Source organism: Ovis aries, chromosome 26 (assembly GCF_016772045.2).
Source record: "Ovis aries strain OAR_USU_Benz2616 breed Rambouillet chromosome 26, ARS-UI_Ramb_v3.0, whole genome shotgun sequence".
NCBI lineage: Eukaryota > Metazoa > Chordata > Mammalia > Artiodactyla > Bovidae > Ovis > Ovis aries.
The window spans coordinates 15,569,230-15,596,651 of NC_056079.1; the positions used below are offsets into that span (position 1 = coordinate 15,569,230).

Genomic DNA, 27,422 nt, shown 5'->3' on the forward strand with positions numbered 1-27,422 from the left:
CTCCCCAGTGCTAATCCAGCCAACTGAAGACTTGGTGATGGCCATGGTTGTGGAGTTATTCACTGATTTATTTTCAGTCTTTCTCTGTGTAATGAGTTACTCATCTCACTTTCCCTTTTTTGTTCCATGTACTCATTTTTAAGTAAAATACATTGCTTGTTTTTCTACTAGAAATATTCAAAAAGTGGAGGGGAAAAAAGCAATTAGTACCTTGGTAGCAATTATTACCTTGGGAATACCAGACCACCTGACCTGCCTCTTGAGAAACCTGTATGCAGGTCAGGAAGCAACAGTTAGAACTGGACATGGAACAACAGACTGGTTCCAAATAGGAAAAGGAGTACCTCAAGGCTGTATATTGTCACCCTGCTTATTTAACTTATATGCAGAGTACATCATGAGAAACGCTGGGCTGGAAGAAGCACAAGCTGGAATCAAGATTGCCGGGAGAAATATCAATAACCTCAGAAATGCAGATGACACCACCCTTATGGCAGAAAGTGAAGAGGAATTAAAAAGCCTCTTGATGAAAGGGAAAGAGGAGAGTGAAAAAGTTGGTTTCAAGCTCAACATTCAGAAAACGAAGATCATGGCATCTGGTCCCATCACTTCATGGGAAATAGATGGGAAACAGTGGAAACAGTGTCAGGTTTTATTTTGGGGGGCTCCAAAATCACTGCAGATGGTGATTGCAACCATGAAATTAAAAGACGCTTACCCCTTGGAAGGAAAGTTATGACCAACCTAAACAGCATATTAAAAAGCAGAGACATTACTTTGCCATCAAAGGTCTGTCTAGGCAAGGCTATGGTTTTTTCCAGTGGTCATGTATAGATGTGAGTTGGACTGTGAAGAAAGCTGAGTGCCAAAGAATTGATGTTTTTGAACTGTGGTGAGAGTCCCTTGGACTGCAAGGAGATCCAACCAGTCCATTCTAGAGGAGATCAGCCTTGGGTGTTCTTTGGAAGGAATGATGCTGAAGCTGAAACCCCAGTACTTTGGCCACCTCATGCGAAGAGTTGACTCATTGGAAATGGTCCTGATGCTGGGAAGGATTGGGGGCAGGAGGAGAAGGGGATGACAGAGGATGAGATGGCTGGATGGCATCACCAACTCGATGGATGTGAGTCTGAGTGAACTCTGGGAGTAGGTGATGAACAGGGAGGCCTGGCATGCTGCAATTCATGGGGTTGCAAAGAGTTGGACACGACTGAGCTGAACTGAACTTTGGTGGCACTTGGCAATAAAAGAAAAGTTTGCACACTTTCTCCACTTGAATACATTCAGCATTTTTCTTAAAATTAACTCCCACTCTGTTCCCTGAACTACACTCTTCAATGAACGTATAACTCATGGTATGTTCTGTTTCTCTTGGTAAGTAGAACCAGAGACTTGTTCAAAATGCTGACAGCACATTAGCTCAGACATATAGGGACAAACTCTAAAGACTGTAAGCTTTCTCCCCCACGTTGTTTTTCTAGGCATCTACCAAGAGGGAATGAAAATGAGTAAGGCTTGGAGTAGCGTTCAGATCTTGCCATTCATGCTCCACATTTTTAAACGGAGTCCACCTTTATTAGGTTATGGTTGGCTATTAATGGAGAGGGTTTGCGTTTAATTCTATCTGCTACATGATTGGAGCTATCCACAAAGAACATCTTGGTGGTACACAATGAGACTATAATTTTTCTGTATTCCTGCCTGAAATTTTGGTTCAGTAGTCCATATATGATCGCATTGAGGCAGCTGTTGAAATATGCCATATAGTAACTAGCCACAAACAGCCACTCGGGGATCCTGGGTGCCATGCTGGCGGGGTCCGAGGCCACAACGAGACCAATGAAGTTCAGAGGAGCCCAGCAAATGGCAAAGAGGACAAAAACCACAAACATGGTGACAAAATTCCTGAAGTCCTGGGGCTTCAGTTTCGGTTTGTTGTCCGGTTTCACCTTCCATCTGACCTGAAGAACCAGGGCCCAGATTCTCAGGTAACAGAAGACGACTACGAGCATCGGAACTATGAAATGGAATACCACCACGGCGATCGTGTAGGCTGAGCTGACGGACTGCGTGAAGGTACAGGAATAGATCCTCGGGTCGTACTGCAGGGTCCCCACACACAGGTTGGGCACGATCGCCACGAGCGTCAGCGTCCAGATCAGGAACACGTAGCAGAGGGAATTCGTGCCGCTATACAGCTTGCCGTATCTGAGGCTGTGGCAGATGCAGCAATAGCGGTTGATGGCAATTCCCGTGATGCTGAAAACGGACCCGATGACGCTCAAGCCCATCAGGAAGCCACTAAGTTGGCAATGCAGGGAGCTCAGGCTCCACCCATTGTTAACTATAGACGCCAGCGCCAAGGGGTACGGATACACGGCCACCAGCAGGTCTGCAACTGCCAGGCTCACCACAAACACATTCCCTAAAAGAGAAAGGTTTAGAAAACATGGGTTAGGGCCCGTCTCACACGGGTTGCATGGGTTTCCTTTCCTGGGTATTCAAGCAAGAGCTGTGTCGGCTGCTCGGATGGCCCGACATCACAGCTACCGGAAGACAGTGAAAAGTGTTGGTCGCTCAGTCGTGCCCAACTCTGTGCGACCCCATGGACTGTAACCCCATCAGCTCCTCTGTCCATGGGATTTCCAGTCAAGGCTACTGGAGTGGGCTGCCATTTCCTTTGTGGTTAGGGCCAGTTTCACGCGGGTCGCATGGGTTTTCTTTCACAGTTTTTTAAAAAAGAGCTGGGACTGCCACTTGGGTGGCAGCTTCTGCCGGATTCTAAAAGAAGCGGAAGCCATTTCCCTGAGAACTGAGCTCTTCATTGTCTTTATCAGATCAACTCCACTGTTCCCAAGCTCCCGGATTCCCCAAACAAGGCATATTTCGTGGTTAAAACTGTCCTCTTTTTAACTCCTTGGTTTCTCTTGTGCTTTAAAAAAATATATATATATTTATCTTGAGTTCAGGATACGCCCATCACATCTTTTATTCTGGAATCGTCTACATTATCTGAGAAACCTCATATTGCTTCTTCTTCTTTTTTTTTTTTTTTTTTTACCTCAAGCCAGGCAGGACTTCCCTAAGTTCCAGGCCTTTTATCGCTCTCTAATTCTTCAAAGGTTCTCAAATTCCTGTTCCTGGAAAACAGAGGGCCCTCATCTATATCGTATGAGAAAAAGCATCCTATTATCAGCAGCTAGGTTAGAATATTGGCTTCGCCCCTTACTAGCTGTCTAACTGGGGCAAGTTACATTATTACATCAAACTTTAATTTCCTCTTCTGTAAGTGGAGATAATGATGGCATTGTCTTTACAGGGTATGATGAGGACTAAATGAGGCCATCTCTGTCAAGTACTGAGCAGTGTCTGGCACATGATAGGTGATCGATAAATGCCCTACAACTGTCTCACCTCAATCCAAAGGAAAAGGGAGAAATGCTTTTAGATTTTATGAACAACTTAAGGTAGAAAAATTAAACTCTAGATAATCAGGGTAAGTAACAATTTTATATGAACACAATAATTCAACATATTTTAAAGGTTAAGTATACTCCAGTCAAATTTTACAAGCTCTTTTACAAGTATGTTAAAGTTAAGTCCCCTATATATGAACAAGTTCTGTCCCGAGAGCATATTCTTAAGTCCAATTTGCTTGCATGTCCAACATAGTTAGCCTAGGCACCCAACTAGTAGAATTGGCTACATAGTAGTATACTGTAATAGGTTTATAATACTTTTCACACACATAATACATAAAAGTGCTAATCGCTCAGTCATGCACGACTCTTTGTGACTCCATGGGCTTAGCTCTGTCCATGGGGTTCTCTAGGGGTGAACAGTGGAGTGGGTTACCATTCCCTTCTCCAAGAGATCTTTCCAACCCAGGGATCGAACCCAGGTCTCCTGCTTTACAGGCAGATTCTTTATCATCTGAGCCATCAAGGAAGCCAAAATACATAAAAAACAAACACACAAAAAAATTAAACATTTTTAATCTTACAGATATTAAGAAAAGGTGGCAAGAATACACAGGAGAACTGTACAAAAAAAGATGTTCACAATCCAGATTATCACGATGGTGTGATCACTCATCTAGAATGTGAAGTCCTCCAGGAATGTGAAGTCAAGTGGGCCTTAGGAAGTATCATTAGGAACAAAGCTAGTGGAGGTGATGGAATTACAGTTGAGCTGTTTCAAATCCTGAAAGATGATGCTGTGAAAGTGCTGCACTCAATATGCCAGCAAATTTGGAAAACTCAGCAGTGGCCACAGGACTGGAAAAGGTCAGTTTTCATTCCAATCCCAAAGAAAGGCAATGCCAAAGCATCTTCTTCACTCCGCACTCTTCACTTGAGTCTGCACTCATGTCACATGTTAGTAAAGTAATGCTCAAAATTCTCCCAGCCAGGCTTCAGTAATACGTGAACCGTGAACTTCCAGATGTTCAAGCTGGATTTAGAAAAGGCAGAGGAATCAGAGATCAAATTGCCAACATCTGTTGGATCATCAAAAAAGCAAGAGAGTTCCAGAAAAACATCTATTTCTGCTTTATTGACTATGCCAAACCCTTTGACTGTTTGGGTCACAATAAACTATGGAAAATTCTGAAAGAGATGGGAATACCAGACCACTTGACCTGCCTCTTGAAAAACCTGCATGCAGGTCAGGAAGCAACAGTTAGAACTGGACATGGAACAACAGACTGGTTCCAAATAGGAAAAGGAGTACGTCAAGGCTATCTATGGTCACCCTGCTTATTTAACTTATACGCAGAGTACATCATGAGAAATGCTGGGCTGGAAGAAGCACAAGCTGGAATCAAGATTGCCGGGAGAAATATCAATAACCTTAGATATGCAGATGACACCACCCTTATGGCAGAAAGTGAAGAAGAACTAAAGAGCCTCTTGATGAAAGTGAAAGAAGAGAGTGAAAAAGTTGGCTTAAAGCTCAACATTCAGAAAAATAAGCTCATGGCATCCAGTCCTTTCACTTCATGGCAAATAAATGGGAAAACAGTGGAAACAGTGGCTGACTTTATTTTGGGGGCTCCAAAATCACTGCAGATGGTGACTGCAGCCATGAAATTAAAAGACACTTACTGCTTGGAAGGAACCAACCTGGACAGCATATTAAAAAGCAGAGACATTACTTTGCCAACAAAGGTCCATCTAGTCAGGGATATGGTTTTTCTTGTAGTCATCTATGGATATGAGAGTTGGACTATAAAGAAAGCTGAGTGCCAAAGAATTGATGCTTTTGAACTGTGGTGTTGGAGAAGGCTCTTGAGAGTCCCTTGGACTGCAAGGAGATCCAACCAGTCCATCCTAAAGAAGATCAGCCCTGGAAGTTCATTGGAAGGACTGATGTTGAAGCTGAAAACTCCAATACTTTGGCCACCTGATGCAAAGAGCTGACTCATTTGAAAAGACCCTGATGCTGGGAGAGATTGAGGGCAGGAGGAGAAGGGGACGACAGAGGATGAGATGGCTGGATGGCATCACCGACTCAATGGACATGAGTTTGGGTGAACTCCAGGAGTTGGTGATAGACAGGGAGGCCTGGTGTGCTTTAGCTTTAGTCCATGGGGTTGCAAAGAGCCGGACATGACTGAGCGACTGAACTGAATCTTACAGTACTTTGAAAAATACAGTAGTACAGTACAACAGCTGGCACACAGGGGCTGTCATCATGTGAACAGGCAAAAAGAATTACTGACAGGATGTGGGAGAGAAGGTGGGAGATTGGTACAGCCGATTGTCAGCAGTAGGTGATGGAGGGCAAGCTGCAACTTCACTCACGCCTGATTGGATGGTACAGGTTCTGGTTCCTTGGTGGATTCAGTTCTATCTCCCCTCTTGAAAAAACTGATCCTGTGTTGTCTGGATAGTAGCTCTTTTTGTTCTCATCGTAGATAACAGAGTAGCACTGAATCGCATTGTGGAAGAAAGGCTGTTACAACGCTTGTGTACCATTCTATGTTCAGCTCCTGTGTCTCAAAAGCTATCAGTGCCTCCTCAGACAGAACTAACTTAGGTGGCTGGACAGGTGAATGCACGTTGACATCTTTGAAAGTTTGCCGCTTGAAGGCTCATACGTAGGGGACTTACTGTATTTACTTGTGTGGTTTGTTCTCCTTTGTTTCATACTCTTCTTCTGCCCTGAGCAGCTCCTCATCTAACTTTTCATTGCTCCCCATCCCTCCCAGTCTGTGTTAAAAGAAATGCTTAGAACCTTCACTTGTTTGCCCCACCATAGGAAAGAGCTTTCTCTTTTGAAGATTCCTAAATCACTTTATTTTTACATCTTTCCATTTAAGAAACGTTGTAATAAATTCCATTCAGTAAAAATGCATTAAGTGAATAGGTTCTGGGGAAATGAGAATGAATGGTCAGGATTCCTCCGACCCTCAATCTTAGAAAAACAAACACAATTTAAAAGAGAAGGAAGAAGTACGGTATGAGTATATACAGAAGACAAGACAGAGAGGCAGGGAGGGGGCTGGACAGAGTGGGAAGAACGTTTCAGGCAGACTGGTGTGTATTCTGCGTTGATTACATTTACTTGTAAACTTGGCTCTCCTCTGTGTCCACACTGTTGTCCCCTGAGATTGTCTGCCTGATATTTGTATCCTGAATAGTACCCAGCTGAGACTTCTGCTCTAATGTTCAAGGAAGTAAATTAAATTGTCTTCTCCCAACATCTGAAATAAAATAACCTTTGTGAATTTTCTGTCCGAAAAATTTTATTCCAGCCTGAAAAATGCTGCAAGGAAGTGAAGAAAGCAGCAGTGACTAAAAAAGGCCAGGTTTCGCATCTAAGTAGGAATTTCAGATAGACTGTCATGAAAACAATTTTGTTTGAAAATAGGTTATACTAAGCCAAATTGAAGCAATAAATGCACATTTATTTTTTCCACAGTTCAATTTCAATTACCAATGAAATGTTTAAATTCTAACATGGGCATATTTCAATAAATTTTTTGACTCAGCATGTTTAATACCTTAAAAACGAGAATATATGAAACTCAGCTACAAATTAAATTGTCATCAAAACAGTACATTTTTATCCAGAATGTTATGATGACAAATGGGCTTGATATAGATTTTTAAGTTTTAAAATAAGATAGTAAGTGATGTCACAAATTTCTTTCATGGCTTTAATCCTCTGCTCCATTTATTTTATAGTGATTATGCTTCTTTTCTGTTCAAATAATTACCATAATCAAATGATTCATTTACTTTTCTTTGAAATGATCCTATTTTACAAGAGGAGAAGAAAAAAAAATGAAGCCTTAGATTCTATGCAGATGTTGTTGTTGGGGAGCTCAGCTAGAGGCTTTGTCACAGCTGGGGTGTGTGTGTGCGTGTGTGCATGCGTGTGTGTGTGTGTGCGTGCGTGCGTGTGTGCATGCGTGTGTGTGTGTGTGTGCGTGCGTGCGTGCGTGTGTGTGTGTGTGTGTTGTGTGGTGTGACAGGGAGGAGGAGGAAAGAGAGTTCCTATTTTTCATTTAAGAATTCTACCAGATAAAAGTATTCACAGTTAGACACCTTGTAAGGTCATCTCTTCCATCTCAGCTCTGGGTAACGCCAGATAGATACAACCCATCTGCTCTTACAGACACCTAGAAGTCTATAAAACCAGCATAGCAATGCACTCTGAAATTTAAAATAATCTCTGTTAATGGCTTACTGGGTTCCGGTCCTTCCTCCAAGGTTCAAGTCTGACCTCACTCTCCCTCTTGACATCCATCGTTTCTTCTCAACCGCTTTGTCTGTGAACTTCAGGCTTGGGATGGTTAATTTTATGTGTCAACTTGACACTACCTTGGTATATGTGGTTAAACATTTATGGGTGTGTCTCTAAGGGTGTTTCAAAAGAAGTACATTGGAATCAGTAGACTGAGTAAAGTAGAGGCCCTCCCCAGTGTGGATAAGCATCATCCAATTCACTGATGGCCTAAAGAAAACAAAAATTTGGAGGAAAGGAGAACTCAGCCTTGCTGGCTATCTACTGAGCGGGAACCTCGGTCTTCCCCTGCCCTTGGACTGGGACTTCTGCCTTAGATACTCCTGACTCGAAGGTCTTCAGGCTCAGATTAGAACTCTGCCCTGGCTCTTCTGAGCCTCCAGCTTTAGATGGTAGACTGCGGGATGCCTCAGCCTCCACAGTCATGTGAGCCAACTCTTCATGATAAACCTAGCATCTTCAATGTATATAAATGAAGCGCATTTATCCCGGAAACTGTGATGAGTGCTGGGCGCTTCCGTTTACTGCAGCTGCGCCCTTCTACAGAGAAATGCCCTTAGTGGAACAATGAATGACCAGCTGACCCTGGTGCACAAAGGCCAGCCCTCCTGCCTCGAGTGGTGATAACTGCATGGTTGGATTTACTCCTAGAGGCCCTCGCCTCATGGTCAGGCCAAGTCTAGGCTTCACCAGCAATCCCACCCTTGCTTGACTCGTTCCCTGCCTGATCGCCTTCTCTCACTTACTTCTGCTCCCTCCTGAGTGCACACTTTCTACAAAGCATGAGCACCGAACCTCTGATCTTGTTCTCAACTTAGGCTTTTAGGCAAAATAAGACAGACCTTCAGCTCTATGATGAGTCTGGGTGGTTTTCGAAAGAAGTCATCAGCTTCTTGGTAGAAAAAGAGGAGCTAGTTCTATGCCATCTTACAAACCAGGCAACCAACCTCTTTGGGTACAAGTTATAGACTCTGCATGCTTCTTGGCATCACTCTTCAATTCTTTCATCCTCACTAGGGGTGGACATGCTTCCTACATCTCACCTCCACCTGTGCGTGGAGGTCTGTCTTCCTCTAAGGCTGTATTTGAGATTCAGGACTGTGAGAAGGAATCTTTCAATCCTCCCTGACAGCAAGGTGCCTGGCATATAACAGGTACTAAGAACAGTTTCCTGGATGAACAAATACATCCCTACTCTCTAAACAACACCTGTCCAGAGCAGAAATTGTGTGCTCTTATCTGCCCGAATTTAGGTTTCTCAACAGACCAATATTCATTCCTCTTTCGTTTTCAGCCTGGACTTCACCTGTGTGCAGAGCACAATTAGAGACTCACTGAATTCATTGCTCATAAAGATTTTTTTCAACCACCGCCCCCCCCCAAAAAAAACACCTGCTGTGCCTGGACTTTAACATCAAACTGGTAAAGATCAATTAAAATGGGGGTGGGGGTGGGGATGAGCTTCAGCTACTCTTGGAAATATTTTTCATTTGTTTTAAGTAGCAAATCCATAGACTCAGCTCTGAGAAATCTGGTTTAATGAAGACTCTGCTTATACACCTGGATGATATAAAAAATTCCATGTGTTTATTAAACTTTAAGGGTAGGACAAGAGAAAGTTGAGATGTTGAAGGTGATAGGGTGCAGTACAGGGAAGGCAGAAGGCTTATTTTGCACATCAAAGCTCACTGGCCCTGTCTTACGTTCTTGAACTTCAAAGGACTGTATCTCAGAAACCTGTCTTTTTAGATTATCAGAGGGAACAGATGCTCCGAAACAAACCACACCTGAGTTCGAATCCTGACTATGTCGCTTGCTAGATGATCTCCGGTAAATCAAAGCCTCAGTCTCTTCATATGTAATAAGTCACGATACTAACAGCCATGGTGAAGATGCAAGAGAATGCACGGACTGTGCTTGGCTTTGGATAAACACGCATTCCTCACTTTTCCTTGGCTGTGGTGGAACAGCGTTCAGCTTCATAAAAGGTGGCTCCCTGGAGCAGACGCACACCAGGGCTGGAGGAAGCGTCTCTGCCCTGGCTCTTGCCTGGATCTCTGTCACCTTGCAAGGGGCCTACTCCAGGCAAATAAGCTCCCCCCCTTTTTTTTTAAATTTATTATTATTTTTTTTTACTTTACAATGTTGTATTTGTTTTGCCATACATCAACATGAATCCGCCACAGGTGTACACATGTTCCCAATCCTGAACCCTCCTCCCTCCTCCCTCCCCATACCATCCCTCTGGGTCATCCCAGTGCACCAGCCCCAAGCATCCTGTATCCTGCATCAAACCTAGACTGGCGATTCATTTCTTATATGATATTATACATGTTTCAATGCCATTCTCCCAAATCATCCCACCCTCTCCCTCTCCCACAGAGTCCAAAAGACTGTTCTATACATCTGTGTCTCTTTTGCTGTCTCGCATACAGGGTTATCGTTACCATCTTTCTAAATTCCATATATATGCATTAGTATACTGTATTGGTGTTTTTCCTTCTGGCTTACTTCACTCTGTATAATCAGCTCCAGTTTCATCCACCTCATTAGAACTGATTCAAATGTATTCTTTTAATGGCTGAGTAATACTCCATTGTGTATATGTACCACAGCTTTCTTATCCATTCATCTGCTGGTGGACATCTAGGTTGCTTCCATGTCCTGGCTATTATAAACAGTGCTGCAGTGAACATTGGGGTACACGTGTCTCTTTCAATTCTGGTTTCCTCGGTGTGCATGCCCAGAAGTGGGATTGCTGGGTCATAAGGCAGTTCTATTTCCAGTTTTTTAAGGAATCTCCACACTGTTCTCCATAGTGGCTGTACTAGTTTGCATTCCCACCAACAATGTAAGAGGGTTCCGTTTTCTCCAACCCTCTCCAGAATTTATTGCTTGTAGACTTTTGGATAGCAGCCATTCTGACTGGCGTGAAATGGTACCTCATTGTGGTTTTGATTTGCATTTCTCTGATAATGAGTGATGCTGAGCATCTTTTCATGTGTTTGTTAGCCATCCGTATGTCTCCTTTGGAGAAATGTCTGTTTAGTTCTTTGGCCCACTTTTTGATTGGGTCGTTTATTTTTCTGGAATTGAGCTGCAGGAGTTGCTTGTATATTTTGGAGATTAGTTGTTTGTCAGTTGCTTCATTTGCTTTTCTTTCTAAAACTTTCTCTCTGGCTGCGCTGGGTCTTTGCTGAGGTGTGCTGGCTTTTCTCTGGATGTGGAGCACGGGCTTCATTGTTCTGCAGCATGTGGAATCTTCCCGAATCAGGGATAGAACCCGTGTCTCTCTCCTGCACTGGGAGGTGGATTCTTAACCACTGGACCGCCAGGGAAGTCCCCAAACAAACCTACTTTTACCCCCCTGTTCCCTCCAGCTATCAGCCTCTTCCTCTCCCCTCCAATTTTTCAAGCAAGGCTGTCCCTCTATTTCCTTTCCACCAATTTTGAATTCACTTTCTAGAATATCTGGGTGCTACTCACACCACGTTGGTCAAACTTCTCTCCAGTCATCAGTGACATTCTTCCTGATCCCTTCTCTCAGCCTTCATCCTCCTTAAAGTCTCTGAAACATAACACCCTGTTCCCAGGAGACCTGTCCTTAGACTACCTTGCCTGAATAGTAGAAGACGCTGTTCTACAACACACGGCTGCGTGTGAGGACAGCTTGGCTCTCTGGCCACCTCCATCCTCCTTCCTTCCTGGGTCTTCGGTCTCTTTCTCTGTTGAACTGCACCTTCCCATTCTGCTCCTTAATTCAGACTCCTATCGGGTCGCACAGAGTTGGACACAACTGAAGCGGCTTAGCAGCAGCAGCAGCAGCAGCAACACTGTGAACACAGATGATGACTAGCTGCTCTTAACTGTTAGATAAATACAGCCTCTTTACAATAAAAGAGACTAAGAACACCATAAGGAGCTCAACATAAAGGAATATAGTACAGAAACGTACCACTGCACATCACCTATGTTTCAATTAAAAAAAAAAAAAAAGGGACTTGAGGAATAAAAAGGTAATACACTTGACCCTCTTGCCCTAGCTCAATTTTGAGTTTTTAAAGGTGTGAAATCTTGCTTAAGGATTCTGCTCATTTTCTAGATCTGGTCATTCTGTTCTTAGAAGGATGGGTGGGGGAGACACCTGTAATATGTAAATACCCATATTATAGCTGTATTGATCCAGTCTTTCATCTTTACACTGACTACAAATTACTCACATATGCACTATTTTTTCGGAGAAGGCAATGGCACCCCACTCCAGTACTCTTGCCTGGAAAATCCCATGGACAGAGAAGCGTGGTAGGCTGCGGTCCATGGGGTTGTAAAGAGTTGGACATGACTGAACGACTTCCCTTTCACTTTTCACTTTCATGCATTGGAGAAGGAAATGGCAACCCACTCCAGTGTTCTTGCCTGGAGAATCCCAGGGACAGGGGAGCCTGGTGGGCTGCCATCTATGGGGTCACACAGAGTCAAACACGACTGAAGTGACTTAGCAGCAGCAGCACTATTTTTTATATCACAGAATGAAGGATGAAACTTTAAAGACAGAAATGGAATATCTGAACCATATTTTTAAAAAGGCAATCAAAAAATTCTATTAACTCTACTTGGGCTGTGCGTGTGTTAGTTCAGTCGTGTCTGACTCTTTGCAACCCCATGGACTGTAGCCCATCAGGCTCCTCTGACCATGGGATTTTCCAGGCCAGAATACTGGAGGGGGTTGCCATTTCCTTCTCCAGGGGATCTTCCTGACCCAGGGATGGAGCCCATGTCTCCTGTGTCTTCTGCATAGCAGGAAGATTCTTTCCCCACTGAGCCACTGGGGGTAGTCTTTATTTCCTTAGACACCTTTCCTGGTTTTGAAGGTCTCAGGGAAATACCAGCTTTAGTAGACAAATTAATGCCACTTAATAATATCACTATTTAATTAGAGAAGAACTCTAAATTGCTAAATTAAAAAAAAAATTCCTGTCAATATTAAAACTGGTGGGCCTTCCCTGGTGGTCCAGTGGTTAAGAGTCTGTAAAGAGTCTGTGCTTCCAACACAAGGGGCACAGGTTTGATCCCTGGTCAGGGAACTAAGATTTCACGTGCCACACAAGGCGGCCAATAAGTGAATATTAGAAATGGTGCAATCATATCATTGCCCTTTTTATATGCTAAAATTAAATGAGAAATAAAAAATGCTAACAGTACAGAACTATAAGATTCTCATAAAACTAAGTTTTAAAACTTCAAAATTTGGTTCTTTTTTTCATTCACTTAGAGAATATTTAAAAAGCATATATCTATATAGTATATGCATGATATATATAAACATATATATTTATTACATGTAGCAACCTTTTTAAAAAGCTTATTTGGTAAAAGAATGAGAATAACTGAAAGTACTTCAGACCCTAAATAGAGGAAATAATTAATGTCACTAGTAGAATAAGTAAAAAGGGCACAAATGAAATTAAAACTTAAAAAAAACACTAGCAAATAAAACTCTTAAAAGTATACATTAGAATGTAAACCAAATCTTAATTAACTGGAATAGTGTTTGTTTTGCCAAAGAACTATGTCCCAAGCTCCAATATTATCGTAGACTTGGTACCTAGGAGACACCCAACAAGTATTTAAGAAAAAAAAAGAAATTGAATATATGGAAGATAAAAGTACATTATCCCTTTCTAGACCACAAGAGAGTTTTGATTTCCTAAGTGTTTCAGAAAATTACATAAGATAAAATACAAATCATTGATCATAAACATTTATGATCTGCCATTCAATAGATACTTGAGAAAATTTTTATGAATTTAAGTTAGCAGGTTCGTCCTCGAACCTTCCCCAATAGGTATTTCTTCAGGCTGTATTAATTCCTTCACAAGATATGGGGCCAATATATTCTCCTCAAAGCTCTGCTTTTGTCTCTATTCTTGACTCTTAACTGTTGACTCTATTGATGTTCTCTCATTGATTTGCCCTTAAAGGAAAGGTCACGTTTCTCTGTTTATTACCCTCTACTCTTTCATCCTGAGGTAACACTTTAAAAAATGCTCATGACTACTTTAAGCTCCAGCTATCACCTACCAATCAACTGGAAAAGTTCCTGTTATGTAACATGTTCTGAGTCTTACACCTTTACACTCCAGGTTTTATTTCTATTTGAAAATAAAAGAACTAAATTTTAAAAGTACCTTGACTGCAGCCATGAAATTAAAAGACACTTTCTCCTTGGAAGAAAAGCTATGACCAACCTAGTCAGCATATTAAAAAGCAGAGACATTACTTTGTCAATCAAGGTCCATCTAGCCAAAGCTATGGTTTTTCCAGTAGTCATGTATGGATATGAGAATTGGACCATAAAGAAAGCTGAGCACCAAAGAACTGATGCTTTTGAACTGTGGTGATGGAGAAGACTTTTGAGTCCCTTGGACTGCAAGGAGATCCAACCAGTCCATCCTAAAGGAAATCAGTCCTGAATATTCATTGGAAGGACTGAGGCTGAAGCTGAAGCCCCAATACTTTGGCCACCTGATGTGAAGAGTTGATTCATTGGAAAAGACCCTGATGCTGGGAAAGACTGAAGGTGGGAGGAGAAGGGGATGACAGAGGATGAGATGGTTGGATGGCATCACCAACTCGATGGACATGAGTTTGCACAAACTCCGGGAGTTGGTGATGGACAGGGAAGCCTGGCATGCTGCAGTCCACGGGGTCGCAAAGAGTCGGACATGACTGAGCAACTGTACTGAACTGAACTGAGAGAAGGTCATCTGTTGAAATGGGAGCCATGTTTTACATATGCTTAGCATTGTGGCTTGCATTTTGACAACCAACAAGGATTTGTATTCTGTCTCATATTGAAGGTATTCAATAAATACTTATTTAAATAAATACTCAGTTCTGCTGCTGCTGCTGCTAAGTCACTTCAGTCGTATTTGACTCTGTGCGACCCCATAGATGGCAGCCCACCAGGCTCCCCCATCCCTGGGATTCTCTAGGCAAGAATACTGGAGTGGGTTGCTATTTCCTTCTCCAATGCATGAAAGTGAAAAGTGAAAGTGAAGTCGCTCAGTCATGTCCGACTCTTAGCGACCCCATGGACTGCAGCCCACCAGGCTCCTCCATCCATGGGATTTTCCAGGCAGTTCAATCAGCACCAAAAGTGCTCAACATCAAAGCAAGTAAGCATCCTTTTAAGCTACAAGCTCAACAACTCAAATTCACCCTGAAATAGTCTAAATAGTATTCAGACTCAAGTAGATTCTTTTTTTTTTTCTTTTTGTCCATTTCTCTAAGACTAATTTCTTCAGTGTGGTTGCCAAAAATGTACACCTCTGTGGGAGAAAAAAAAAATTTAGAGAACGTCAATCAGAAAACCCAAAAGTTTATCCTTGATTGGCAGCATTATTTAATTTCACTAAATTTCCTTGAGCTGTCACCCAGAGTCCTCTGGTTTCAGGTCAGCTAACCTATTTGAAAGTTGAGAAGATTAGGTTGCTGATTATGGAATCAACTTTGTGAATGAGAACAGATAATATTGATGACACCATGCAATAAATTTAAAAAATAAAAAACTAAAAATAAATAAATAAATAAAAAATAAATGAGTAAATAAAAAAATAAAAATAAAAAAAAATAAAAACAATCTATTAATGGCCTCTTTGGTAGCCTAGAAAATCCTTATTGTATTTATTTTTTAGAAGATAGGGCATTTCTGTTAGACAACTGAAAAAATATGTAGGAAAAATAGGGAAATTCAAGGTACCTTGTAATGATTTTACTGCTACTGCTAAGTCACTTCAGTCGTGTCCGACTGTGCAACCCACTAGATGGCAGCCCATCAGGCTTCCCCATCCCTGGGATCCTCCAGGCAAGAACACTGAAGTGGGTTGCCATTTCCTTCTCCAATACATGAAAGTGAAAAGTGAAAGTAAAGTTGCTCAGTCGTCCCCGACTCCCAGCGACCCCCATGGACTGCAGCCCACCAGGCTCCTCCGTCCATGGGACCCTCCAGGCAAGAGTGCTGGAGTGGGTTGCCATTACTATTCACCTCGAATGTTCCAGTTTTTATTTTTCAAAGGTGTTAATAAAGAATGAGCAAAACAAGCTTGGAGACAGTGGAGATTTAAAATGACTTCCAAGGCAGACATTTTTCAAAGCAGGTATTTTTTTTAAAAAAAAGCAGAACCCTCAAATGTTAGTGAGAAATAAAAAGCAGATGGTTTATATTTTATCCTTGGTTGACTTTTTAAATTTCCAAGAGAAAAATGATTCTGAAAGCTGGCAAAAGTAAGTTCTATCTCATCCATGATTAATTTAATGCTGAAAATTACTGCTTTCTTATGAAACTGAATGACGGGAAGAATACAAGATCCAAATTTAGCCATGTGGACCCAAATTCAATCATGTATTTAGGAATCTAAAACCACTGCCCTAATGTTTCCAGGGAATTTGACAAGTCTGGAAAAATTTAGAGTTCCATATTAAAATACTTAAAAAAACACAATGCCTAAGCATGCAAAGGAAAACATCAATAAAGTGGGTTGCCACGTCCTTCTCCAGGGGATCTTCCCGACCCAGGGATCAAACCAGGGTCTCCTGCATTGCAGGCAGATTCTTTACCATCTGAGCCACCAGGGATAACATAATAATACTTTTATTTATAAAGTATTTTATGACTTCAAAGTGATACATAGATAGGTGGATGGGTGGGCAGAATCTAAGTTTATCCTCCCAGCATCCCTGTGAGATAAGTACCCCACTAGACAGATGGACAAGCTGAGGTTTAGAGACATTGAAAAACTGGGCTCTAAACATACCACAAATAAAAGTACTGCAAATACAAGACTCAGCCTGAGTCTTCTGACATTAATTGCCGTGTGCCTTCCACTGTACTACACTGGGCTGTGTGCTGAGATAAGAAATACTGATCATTTATCTATGAATTTGGGGGTTTAGTTTCCTTTATCTACCTGAGGAGGCTGTTATAAGGACAAATAAAACAAAATGTGGGAAAGTACTTTGAAAACTGTAGATTGCTGTATAAATTGTAAGTACAAAGCAGTAGACATTCCAAATAAGAAGTTATTTTTCCACTTTATCCACAGACATTGGACCAAATTTGCTGTCTGTGAAAGCGTGACACGAAGTACAATTCCAGCAGTTTCCTGCTTTAATTTTTCTCAAGCTTGAAAAGCACTTCAAACACAAATTCAGAAATAACTTAAAAATAGGATGGTAGGGTTGAAAAGCTGAATTCCTTTAATAATCGGGGTTGGTAATTTGATATGGATGCTGTAAAATATCTATGCATTAAATTGAAATGTTGACCAAAGATGGCCAGCGGTTTTTGCAAAATCGCGTATGAACCAGAGTAATAAAAAGGAGGCTTCGGTTTTATTACAAAAGGTTTAGATTTACCATTAAAAACACCGGACAGATCAGTGAGGAATACTGTATATCCTAGAATCTAGGCCTTTGTTACTATTTTAGTTACCTTATACCTGATGTCATGGATATTCAGCATATCACAGGAAAGCATCATTGACAGTGGCAAGAGAACATAAGGTGCAGAATGAACGCATATTGAAAAAGAAACCAATACAATATTGAAAAGTAATTAACCTCCAATTAAATAAATTTATTTTAAAAAAAAAGAAAGTTCCTGGGGACTTCTTGGTGGTCCAGTGGCTAAGACTACATGCTCCCAATGCAGGGGGCCTGGGTTCCATCCCTGGTTAGGAAAACTAGATCCTGCATGCCCCAACAAAGCCCTGGCACAGCGAAATGAATAATTCTTTTTTAAAGAAAGTTCCGGAAAGGATAAAATGACTCAGAAGTGTTGAAAATGAGTTGTTTTTATTTTCCTTTTTGGATTCGGGCACTTGGTTCATATATAAATAGTTTAGATTCTGCTGTGTTTTTCTTTGGCTTTAAAGAGTCCACAGAACTCTGGGTTTTAAATCACCGGGAAACCATGTGACTAAGCCACTTTCATGGCCTCTACATGGACATTCCAAATTGATACTGCGGGAGAGACTGTCTGATTCTTTATTTTAGAACCACTTCTAACATCCGCCTTTGAACGCCTCTGTGAGAGGGAAGCGTTTGCTTATGCGAACCTGCTGTTTTCCAGGTGTGCATTGTTGCAAATTGAATGGCCAGGCTGGCCATCTATTGAGGCCGCTCCTCCTGAGTAGTTACAGCTTGAAAGGGTCACGACAGGCCTGGAGGAGCCCATCTCTCCCTGATGGCCCACCCAGAGGCATTCAGGATTGCTTGCTCACATAGTCTGCTGGTCAGCTCATCATATGTGTCCCTGGCTCAGTCTGCCCAAACTCATGAGAACCTCATTATGCCCCAGAGAAGTAACCCATTGTTCCACAACCAAGAAAGAGGCCCATCAGAACAGGCTCGAATTATTCTGGGTAGTTGGTCACTTCATGCTCTTCCAAGGAGGGAAAACCATATGGAAAATTTCTAAGATTTGTAAACATTTCTTGGGAGATAAAATGGGGAAACAAGATGTCATTAAGATATTTTCCTCCAGCCAATATATGACAAATGACCCAGGTAGTTTAGGACAAGTGAGGCATACTTTCATAAGAACTACGGCACCAATTATCACCACCTACACACAGTCTAGTCAGTTTCATAGCACTATGATTCCCAGCTTTGTAGTCAGTTTCATAATCACGTAAATCAAAGGACTCAGAATCAGAAAGGACTCAGAGATCTTGTCCATCAATTTACTGAAGGGCAAACAGCCCAAAGAGATTATGGATAAACACAGATCCATTCAGGAAAGAAGGCCCAGAGCCTCGGTTCTGGACACATTTTCTTCCCAAGCTCCTTCCACTCCTCCCTATAGGATCTGATTTACTGGTCTCCAACACAGGAGCTCTCAACTTACGAGCAGCTGCACATACTTATACTTATTTCCACCCTATCCCTGACTCTAAATCCACTCTCTATTATCATGCCATGAACCCGAACCCTCTTCTGACATTTCTGAATTAATAAGGGAAGCTCCGACCCACACCACTCTTTCCCATCCTCACAGGATCCCAAGAGGCTCAGAATTCAGACAAGGCAGGTTGTTTTACAGAAGCTCATGAGTTCAGGTGATCTAGCAGTTCTGAAGATTATTTCAGCCATATTGGTGGTCTGAATGCTCTTGTGGACCAGCTAGCATAAGAACCAAAATATCATATACAATATTCTTCTAAGAAATCCATAGTGTGTTAATCGCTCAGTCATGTCTGACTCTTTGTGACCCCATGGACCACACCCCGCCAGGCTCCTTGGTCCATTGAATTATCTGGGCAAGAATACTGGAGTGGGTTGCCATGCCCTTCTCCAGGGGACCTTCCCGACTCAAGGATTGAACCCAGGTCTCCTGCATTGAGGGTAGACTCCTTGCCATCTGAGCCACCAGGAAGTGAACTTGTACAATACAACACACTTATAAGTTCAGGGCTATATTTTGCTGATGCTCAACAGACACAATTAGGAAAAAGAGATACAGGTATGACTTTTACTAAGTGACTGAATCTAATTATGTGGTTGAAGAAAATCAGAGACCAAAGAGCAAAAAAAAGACAATGGAGAAGAACAAAAGAGAAGGCAAACAAAGAGAGAAAGGAGGGGAAGGAGGCAAAAAAAGCTAGTGCAGGTGACGAGAATGGTCAAGGGCTCAATCAAGCAGCTATGAACACATTCACTGGGACCCGGGCTGCAGAACTGATGACCAGGTGGTGAGTGTGGTCAAGGTTAACAGAGACGGCAGTGAGCACTGTCCTTCATGGCCTGAGCAAAGGATACAAGCAAAGAGTCAAGCTCAACACAGGCAACAATCTGCTCATAGATGATAGAAAAACTTCAGGGTGGTGGTTTCCAGTACTTGGATTCTGCATAAATTCTAATTCAAACTGTGACTAATACTGCCACCCGTATTTCAAATCATTTCCCAAAAGTGATGGTCACTTATGTAAATAAATATGTTAAAACACACCGAGCTGTACACTTATGTTTTATGCATTTTACTAAGCTATATCTGAATTTGAAAATAATATTAGGTAGGCATTGCTAAGACCTAAAAGCATCTTAAGACCAGCCCTGGAGCATCCAAGTTTAAAATTCATAAGTCAAGGCAGAGGCTCCATGTTTTCTCCATAGTTTGCGCAGCCCTTCCATGCGGTGACACAGGATAGACAGGAATAATGTTCAATATTGATCTGAAAGAAACAAGTGTGGGAGTGGAATATCAGTGTTGATCACCCAGTCTTGGAGTCACTCTGGGAACGTTTTTTTTTTTTTTTTTTTACTCTATTGAAAGTTTACCCCACTATGCACCAAACTGAAAAATAATAATAAACCTCTTTAGAAAGGTATCTTTCTAAACAATTGCATCCTTGTCTTCTTAGGCAGAACATCCTGAATGTGATCAGGTCTTTCCTTGATGGCTCAGAGTCATAGGTAACAAATCCATCATTGTGCTCTATTCTTCTCGAGATCGGTTAATGCTGGGCAGTTATTTGTTTCTGTACAAAGTTCCCCTAAAAGGCTGTGCTTGTTCAGCTTTCCAGACCTGCTTTTAATGAGTCTGTTTCTACCCATGCTGTTTGCCAAGTGTACCGTTCCCTTATATGTGTCAATCTTCCTTTTAACTCACTGCTTATAATTTATGAGGGTGCAGATACTAGCCTCAGAGGTTTGTGGCGCTCCAGTGCAGAACAAATCAGCCATGGGTGAGAGCCCATTACTTTTGCTTACTTCCATTTATTGCCTATTTTCTATAGAGGTTATACTTCCAGATAATTAAATTTTAAATAAATAAATCTTACTTTATTTTTTAACCTAAAGTTTTAAAGTACAACATGTATGTAGAAAAATGTGAAGTCATAAGTCTACAGCTTATTTTAACAAACTGAATATGCCTGTGTTAGGTGTACCTAGGGAAAAAAAACACACAATTACACATGCTTTATGCTTTTCAACATATGCATCATTTTCCACACGCAAAGTTTGCAAAGTATCCTTTTCCAAATGCATCATCTCACTAGGTAACCACAACAATCTGTGAGGCTGAAAGATTAGATATTTTCTGTATTTGACAAACGTGAAATGTGCGGCTTGGATGTCTTAACTGATTTCTTAGATCACAAGGTAGTTAGCAAGTATGAATGCCAATGTTTCAGTGCAGAAATCTTCCCATTACACTATGAAATTTGCTCAGAAGATGCAAATACGATACTGTTCGTTCTTAATATCAAATTTTGGACAGGAGCCCAGCAGACAGTCTGTCAGCACCTAAGATCCTGGTGGCTGGCTGGGGTTCGTGTCTGCGTCTGTTATGGTTCTGATGAACAGGAGGAGGGGCGCTTACACAATCATGCCATTATACCACTTTCCCAAAGGAAAGTCCTAGTTCAAAGTTTAAGATCCCTTGGCATTCCTGTTTTCTTGTCTCACCTCTTCCTTTCTCTCCTATCCATCTTTTCATCCTTAATACCAATAAAATAAAATTGAAGGACTGTACAATCATAATTTTTCATAAGGATACCAAAACTCATATTTGAATCAGTGATCTCTATCACTGTTTCATATTACCATCAATTCTGTTATTGTTTAGTCACTAAATCACGTCCGACCCTTTTGTGACCCCGTGGACTGTAGCCCACCACCCTTCTCTGTCCTTGAGATTTCCCAGGCAAGAATACTGGTGTGGTTGCCACTTTCTTCTCCAGGGGACCTTCCTGAACCAGGGATCAAACCCGCATTTCCTGTGTATACTGCATTGGCAGGCAGATTCTTTAGCACTGAGCCACCTGGAAAGCCCACCATTCATTCTAGAAAACCTCAAATAGTTTGAATTGTAATAGTGGTTCTTTTGAATAAAAATCCCCAATTATAAAAGTATAGAAGTATCAAATATTTAAGCTCACCACAGGGCTGTCTCCCAGTTAGCTCCAGGAATGCAATGTTTTATAAACTCTATCAAAAAAATTGCTCAGCAAACAATCAAATTACAAAGCAGTGTGACGGGACAGCACCTTGTCTAAGTTCTTTTTCGTAAAGCATAAAGAAGTACACTTGGGCCAGGCATGTGGATATATATTTTTTTTAATGAAAGGTTCTGTAGGATTCAAACTTTCCAAGTGCTGCAACTGTTGATATCAATGAAGTGAGGTAAGCTCTTGGAGAAAGATCTGAGAATTACACCCTACTTGACAATTTAGGGTTGAAAGCAAAGTCCTGTTATTAACCCCTAACCCAAGGAGTCAAAACGATCACTAACGCAATGAGACTATTGCACTGCAGATTAACCCATCATAATCAGAGCAAGCATGCCCAGAACCTGGAGATCCACGGTGCAGTGGGGATTGGCAGGAAATCAGTCCTGGTGAGAAAGCAGGCTTCTCAACTCTTCTCCTGGGATATGACAGAGAATTCTCATACCAGGCTCACAGCGCTGGTCTCCTCATATCCTCTTTTTTTTTTTTTAAAGAAAATTCCATTTAACTTAAAAAAAGGAAACAAAAACATTTCACCCATTTGTCTCCACCTCTCTAGCCATTTCCGGCAATCTACCCACAACGCCCGATCTGTTTTCTGCATCATGAGCTTGGTTTTTTTTGGGGGGGGTGGATTTACATGTATGAGATATAATATGCTATTTGTTTTTCTCTGGCTGACTTATTTCCCTTCGCATAATGTCCTTAAGGTCTATCTGTGTTGTCACAAATGGCAAGATTTCATTCCACTGTATCCATTCAGTTCAGCTACTCAGTCGTGTCCGACTCTTTGCCATCCGATGGACTGCAGCACGCCAGGATTCTACCGTATGGCTGAGTAATATCCCATTGTGCATTTACATAACATTTTGTTTATCCTTTAAGCTGTCAATGGACATTTATATTGCTTCCATATCTTGGCTACTGTAACCGACGCTGCGATGAACATAGAGGTGCATATATCTTTTCAAGTTAGTGCTTTGCTTTCTCTGGGTAAATACCCAGAACTGGAATTGCTGAATCCTGTGGTAGCTCTATTTTAAATTTTTTGAGGAACCTCCATACTGTTTTCCATAGTGGCTGCATCATCATTCCCACCAACAGTGTAGAAAGGTTCCTTCCCTCCACATCCTTACCATCACTTGTTCTCTCATCTTTTTGATGATAGCCGTTCTGACAGATGTGAGGTTCTATCTCATTGTGATTTTAATTTGCATTTCCCCCTGCAATTAACTATAGTGAGCATCTTCTTTTATACCTGTTGACCACCAGTATGTCTTCAGAAACATGTCTATTCAGATCTTCTGCTCATTTTTTAATCAGATGTTTGGGTTTTTTGCTATTGAGCTGTATGAGTTCTTTATAGACTTTGGATATTAGCCCCTTGCCAGATATATAATTTGAAAATATTTTCTCCTATTCCATAGGACGCCTTTTCAGTTTGCATGACTTCCCTTGCTGTATAGAAGACATTTAGTTTGATATAGTCCCACTTATTTATTTTTGCTTTTGCTGGACTTTTGATGTTGGATTCAAAAAATCAATGTCAAGGAGCTACAGTCTACATTTTCTTCTAGGAGCCTCTTGCTGAAGGCAGAATTCCTTTTGGCAACCTCGTTTCAGCCAGTCAGTGAAGTGAGGCTATTCAATGAACCAACTCCAATTCAATTCATATTACCAAGTGTTGATTAATTCTTAAACTATGGACAGTGCCAAGCATTACAGAAAAAAGGGAGCCCTCTCAGAAAGGAACTCAACAAAATCAAATTGTTGACTGACTACCATTTAGAACAAAAATACCACTATTAACAAATTTGTAAGCACATGGTTCCTTCCCATCCCCACCCCCAGCTCCTAAAAGTTTGCCTCCAAATACAGAAGTAGCCATCTAGTCATCATTTAGAGGTCCAAATAGCCAGTGTCCTACAGACAAATTGTTCTGGGGCTCCCACCAAGGATAAACTAATTTCAATTCATTGCTTGGAGAGAAAAAAAAATGAAGTTTAACTCAAGCACAAAGTTAGCTCTAGTAGTATAGTATATGAAAACACCCTCTTTATTACATCAGTTTCTATGTTTAAAATGCAAATTTGTTTAACGAGGGGAGAATAATAGTCACTTTTCCAAGCAGGTATAGGTGTCTGTGGTTCTTTGTATGCTAAAAACCAAAAACTCTTCCTGACAACAAAACTAAAAATACTTTCCCTATCATCTTGCCAGCTTACCTATTTTCTCATATTTGAACAAAGCTGGGAAAAATCGGTTACATGTCAAACCAAGCAATTGATTTATTCATTGATCTGATTTGAAAGGAACTTTCTGCAACCTGTATGTGGTCTCTCTCAATCTAATAAAGCTCAGAAACTGAAAATTGTACAGTGGGTCCCCCCTCCAAAAAATAAAATCTGACTCTGACTTAGAAATTGAAGGCTTCTTAGTTGGTTCAAGAAAAAGTACTTCGGTCTCTATTTTTAAATATGACTCAAGGCCCCAGGTTTTAAGAAAAAAGTTTAAACTTTCTAGGAAAAGAGCCAGTTGACAGCTCGAGGCAGCTGCGTGCTTGCAAAGGTGGCCGAACAGGGAAGAGGTTGCCGTCGGGGAAAGCTGGGGGCTTGCCTGTCCAGCCTGCCGGGTCCTGGGAGCCCCTACCTGCGTTCCTCAGCTTCTTGTTCCGATACACGGACAGGACCACCAGGAGGTTGCCCACGATGTCCACCACGATGGTGAAGATGAGGATGGAGGCGAGGGTGGCGGCCAGCCACGAGGGCCGCGGCCGCACACCGTCCCCGGCGCCGGGCGCCGCCTGCGAGACGTTGAGCAGCGCGCTGCTGCCGTTGCCCTTGGGGGTCCCGCCCGGCGAGCCCCACAGCCGCCCCGCCATCGCGCTGGCAGGGCCGGCGCCGGTGGATCCCCAGAGCGTCGAGCTCCCGCCCCGCCGCCTTTTATGACCCCGGCTCCCGGCCCGCTGCGGCCGGACTCCGCACCTGCCGCCCCGCCCGGGACACCTGGCGCCGCCCGGGTCGCCGCTGACTGTGCGGACAGCGCCCCCGTGCGGGGAGCCCGGGCCGTCGCCTGCGTCCCAAGGGCACCCTGCGCCTTCTTTAAAAAAAAAAAAAAAAAAATTTTTTTAATTGGAGGCGAATTACTTTACAATATTGTATTGATTTTTGCCATACATTGACATGAATCAGCCATGGTCCCCCATCCTAAGCCCCCCTCCCACCTCCTTCCCCATCCCATCCCTCAGGGTCATCCCAGTGCACCCGCGCTGAGCGCCCTGTCTCATGCATCAAACCTGGACTGGCGATCTGTTTCACATATGGTAATATACATGTTTCAATGCTATTCTCTCAAATCATCCCACCCTCGCCTTCTCCCACAGGGTCCTTGCGCCTTCTTAAGGAAGGAACGTTGTTGCTCTTTGGTCCAGGGACCCTTCCATGCTCCATTAAACAGTGTCCCCTCTGGGACATTTCCCCAAATCAGGGCCAGACTGCTTGGGCTCCACCCCTACCTCAGATCAGGGTACCTTAGATAACCATCATATGATCCAGGTTCCTCATCTGTAAAATGTGATGTTATAAAAAGTAACTCATCTAACCTTCTAGATGGTAAGAGATGAAAAAAGACTCAAGGAGCTTTGCAGTCAGGTGTCGCACCGTAACCCCTCACCCCTGCCTCATATGCTGCAAATGCCATCTGTAATGGTGATCATCTTTCCCCAAAAGCTGTTTTGGGGGCTTCTTGAACACTGTCCTTAAAACGACAAATTCCTGGCCTCAACCTCTGTGCACGCCTCTACATGCTTCCACTATGTAGGAAGAATGGAGAATGCTGTTGGCTTGAAATGATAAAGGTTCCACTGAGAACACTGGCTCACAGCAATCATAAACTCATTGTGCTTTCAAATGTCAGGGATTAAATAGATTCTAAGGAGCCACAAGCTTTTGTCTATAGCTGTTCAATTCGGGCAATCATTTTCTACCAGACTTCTCCCAGGAACAGTACAGACCTGAACACCTTTACCCGCCAAATCCCCACACTCTCCCTGCAGACATCTACAAGGCACACACTCACCCTACAGCTTTTAAAAACAAGCCTCCTTTGACCGCTGGAGGTATCCAAGAAATCTGCAACCTCAATATGTAACTACCAGCCACCAGGCTGTGGGAGTGACTCCAAACCAGTGTGAGATGAGCAGTCTGGAACTTTTCAATAAATCAGCCAAAGACTGATTAAATTATCCAGGAAATAAACCAATTCACCTGTATCCCAGGTTTTACTTTTGTGTCTTTTCTGTATCCAGGCCTTAAGGGTACAGTCTTTGAAACCAATTTCCTTTCATTCATGAATGTACTTGTTTGAGAAAAATTGACATACTTGGCTCTATGTTTAAAATACCGTCCTTGGCTTCTTTTTGTGCTAGTGAATAAGGTAAGGGAGCAGGTCCTAGGATGTGCGCATGCTAAGTTGCTTCAGTCATGTCAGACTCTTTGCAACTGTATGGACTGTAACCCCCAGGCTTCTCTGTCCATGGGATTCTCCAGGCTAGAATACTGGAGTGGGTTGTCATGCCCTTCTCCAGGGGACCTTCCTGACCCAGGGATCAAACCTGAGCCTCTTATGTCTCCTGCATGGGCAGCTGAGTTCTTTACCACTAGCACCACCTGGGACCTCTCCTTTTAAGTACTATCTTGCTCCCAGCCCTGGAGAGCCAGAGGGGCATGCTGCCTTTTCCCAGGTGCTGTTTTTGTTTGTTTTGATGCAAAGAGGACAGTTTAGAAGACCTCCTTTTGGTCCAGGAGATCCTCCCAGAACAAGCAACATAAAACCTGCCTGCCTGCCTGCCTTCCATTTTTTTCTTGCCCTATCCTTTGTGGTAGAGGAGCCTGGATGCTGTTACCTGTGTGAAAGGAAAGGATCAGAGGGGCATCCTTTGGGCTTGAGCTGAAATGTGTTGCCAAACACCACGCCTTTCAAGATGGTTCTCCGGCGCATCCTTAGAACCCTGCTTTGAGGACTGGTACTTTTATATGGAACGCGGAGGCCAAATGACACAGGTAGGGCTGCCCTCTGTTGCCCTCCTGCCTGAGGCCCCTGATTCGGAAGCTGCTAGAAGAAGCCCCTGGCAAGCAACAGAGGCCAGGTCCTAGGGTAAGCCTTGTGGTACATGCTGGAGTCATACCAGCGTTCAGGTGACACCCATGAGCACCCTAGAGAGAACCGCAAAGTTGGAAAAAATAAAATCTAGTCCTTACCCTCCAAATGGCAGTGAACACTCTGGGCGTATATATGAGAGAACAGGTGAAATGAGTCCACAGTGAGAGCACTGAGGAGGGAATTTGAAAACTAATAGATACTTCAAATGAGTTGAGTGATAGGACTTTAATTTTTTTAACAGAAATTTTAGGTTGAAGGCAAGGACAGATATTTCCTATATACACCCCTGCTGTCTACACAGCCTCATCCACACTCAGCACCCCACACCAAGGCGGTACTTTTATTACCATTTATAAACCTATGTTAACACTCCATTCTTACCCAAAGTTGTAGTTTACCTTAGGGTTCGCTGTTGGGGCTGTGCAGTCTGTTGGTTTAGACAATTGTATAATGACGTGTGTCCATCATTATAAAATCACGGAGTATTTTCACTCTAAA

General features: G+C 42.4%; 1 protein-coding gene across 1 annotated transcript; it reads right to left on the reverse strand.

Moving 5' to 3' along the window:
- Positions 1-1,461: 1,461 nt before the first annotated feature.
- Positions 1,462-24,668, reverse strand: MTNR1A (melatonin receptor 1A). Its single transcript, NM_001009725.1, is given in 2 exon segments — positions 1,462-2,425; positions 24,414-24,668. Coding segments are annotated over 2 exon segments (1,101 nt in total). The 5' UTR covers positions 24,646-24,668; the 3' UTR covers positions 1,462-1,556.
- Between the last annotated feature and the right edge of the window lie 2,754 nt (positions 24,669-27,422).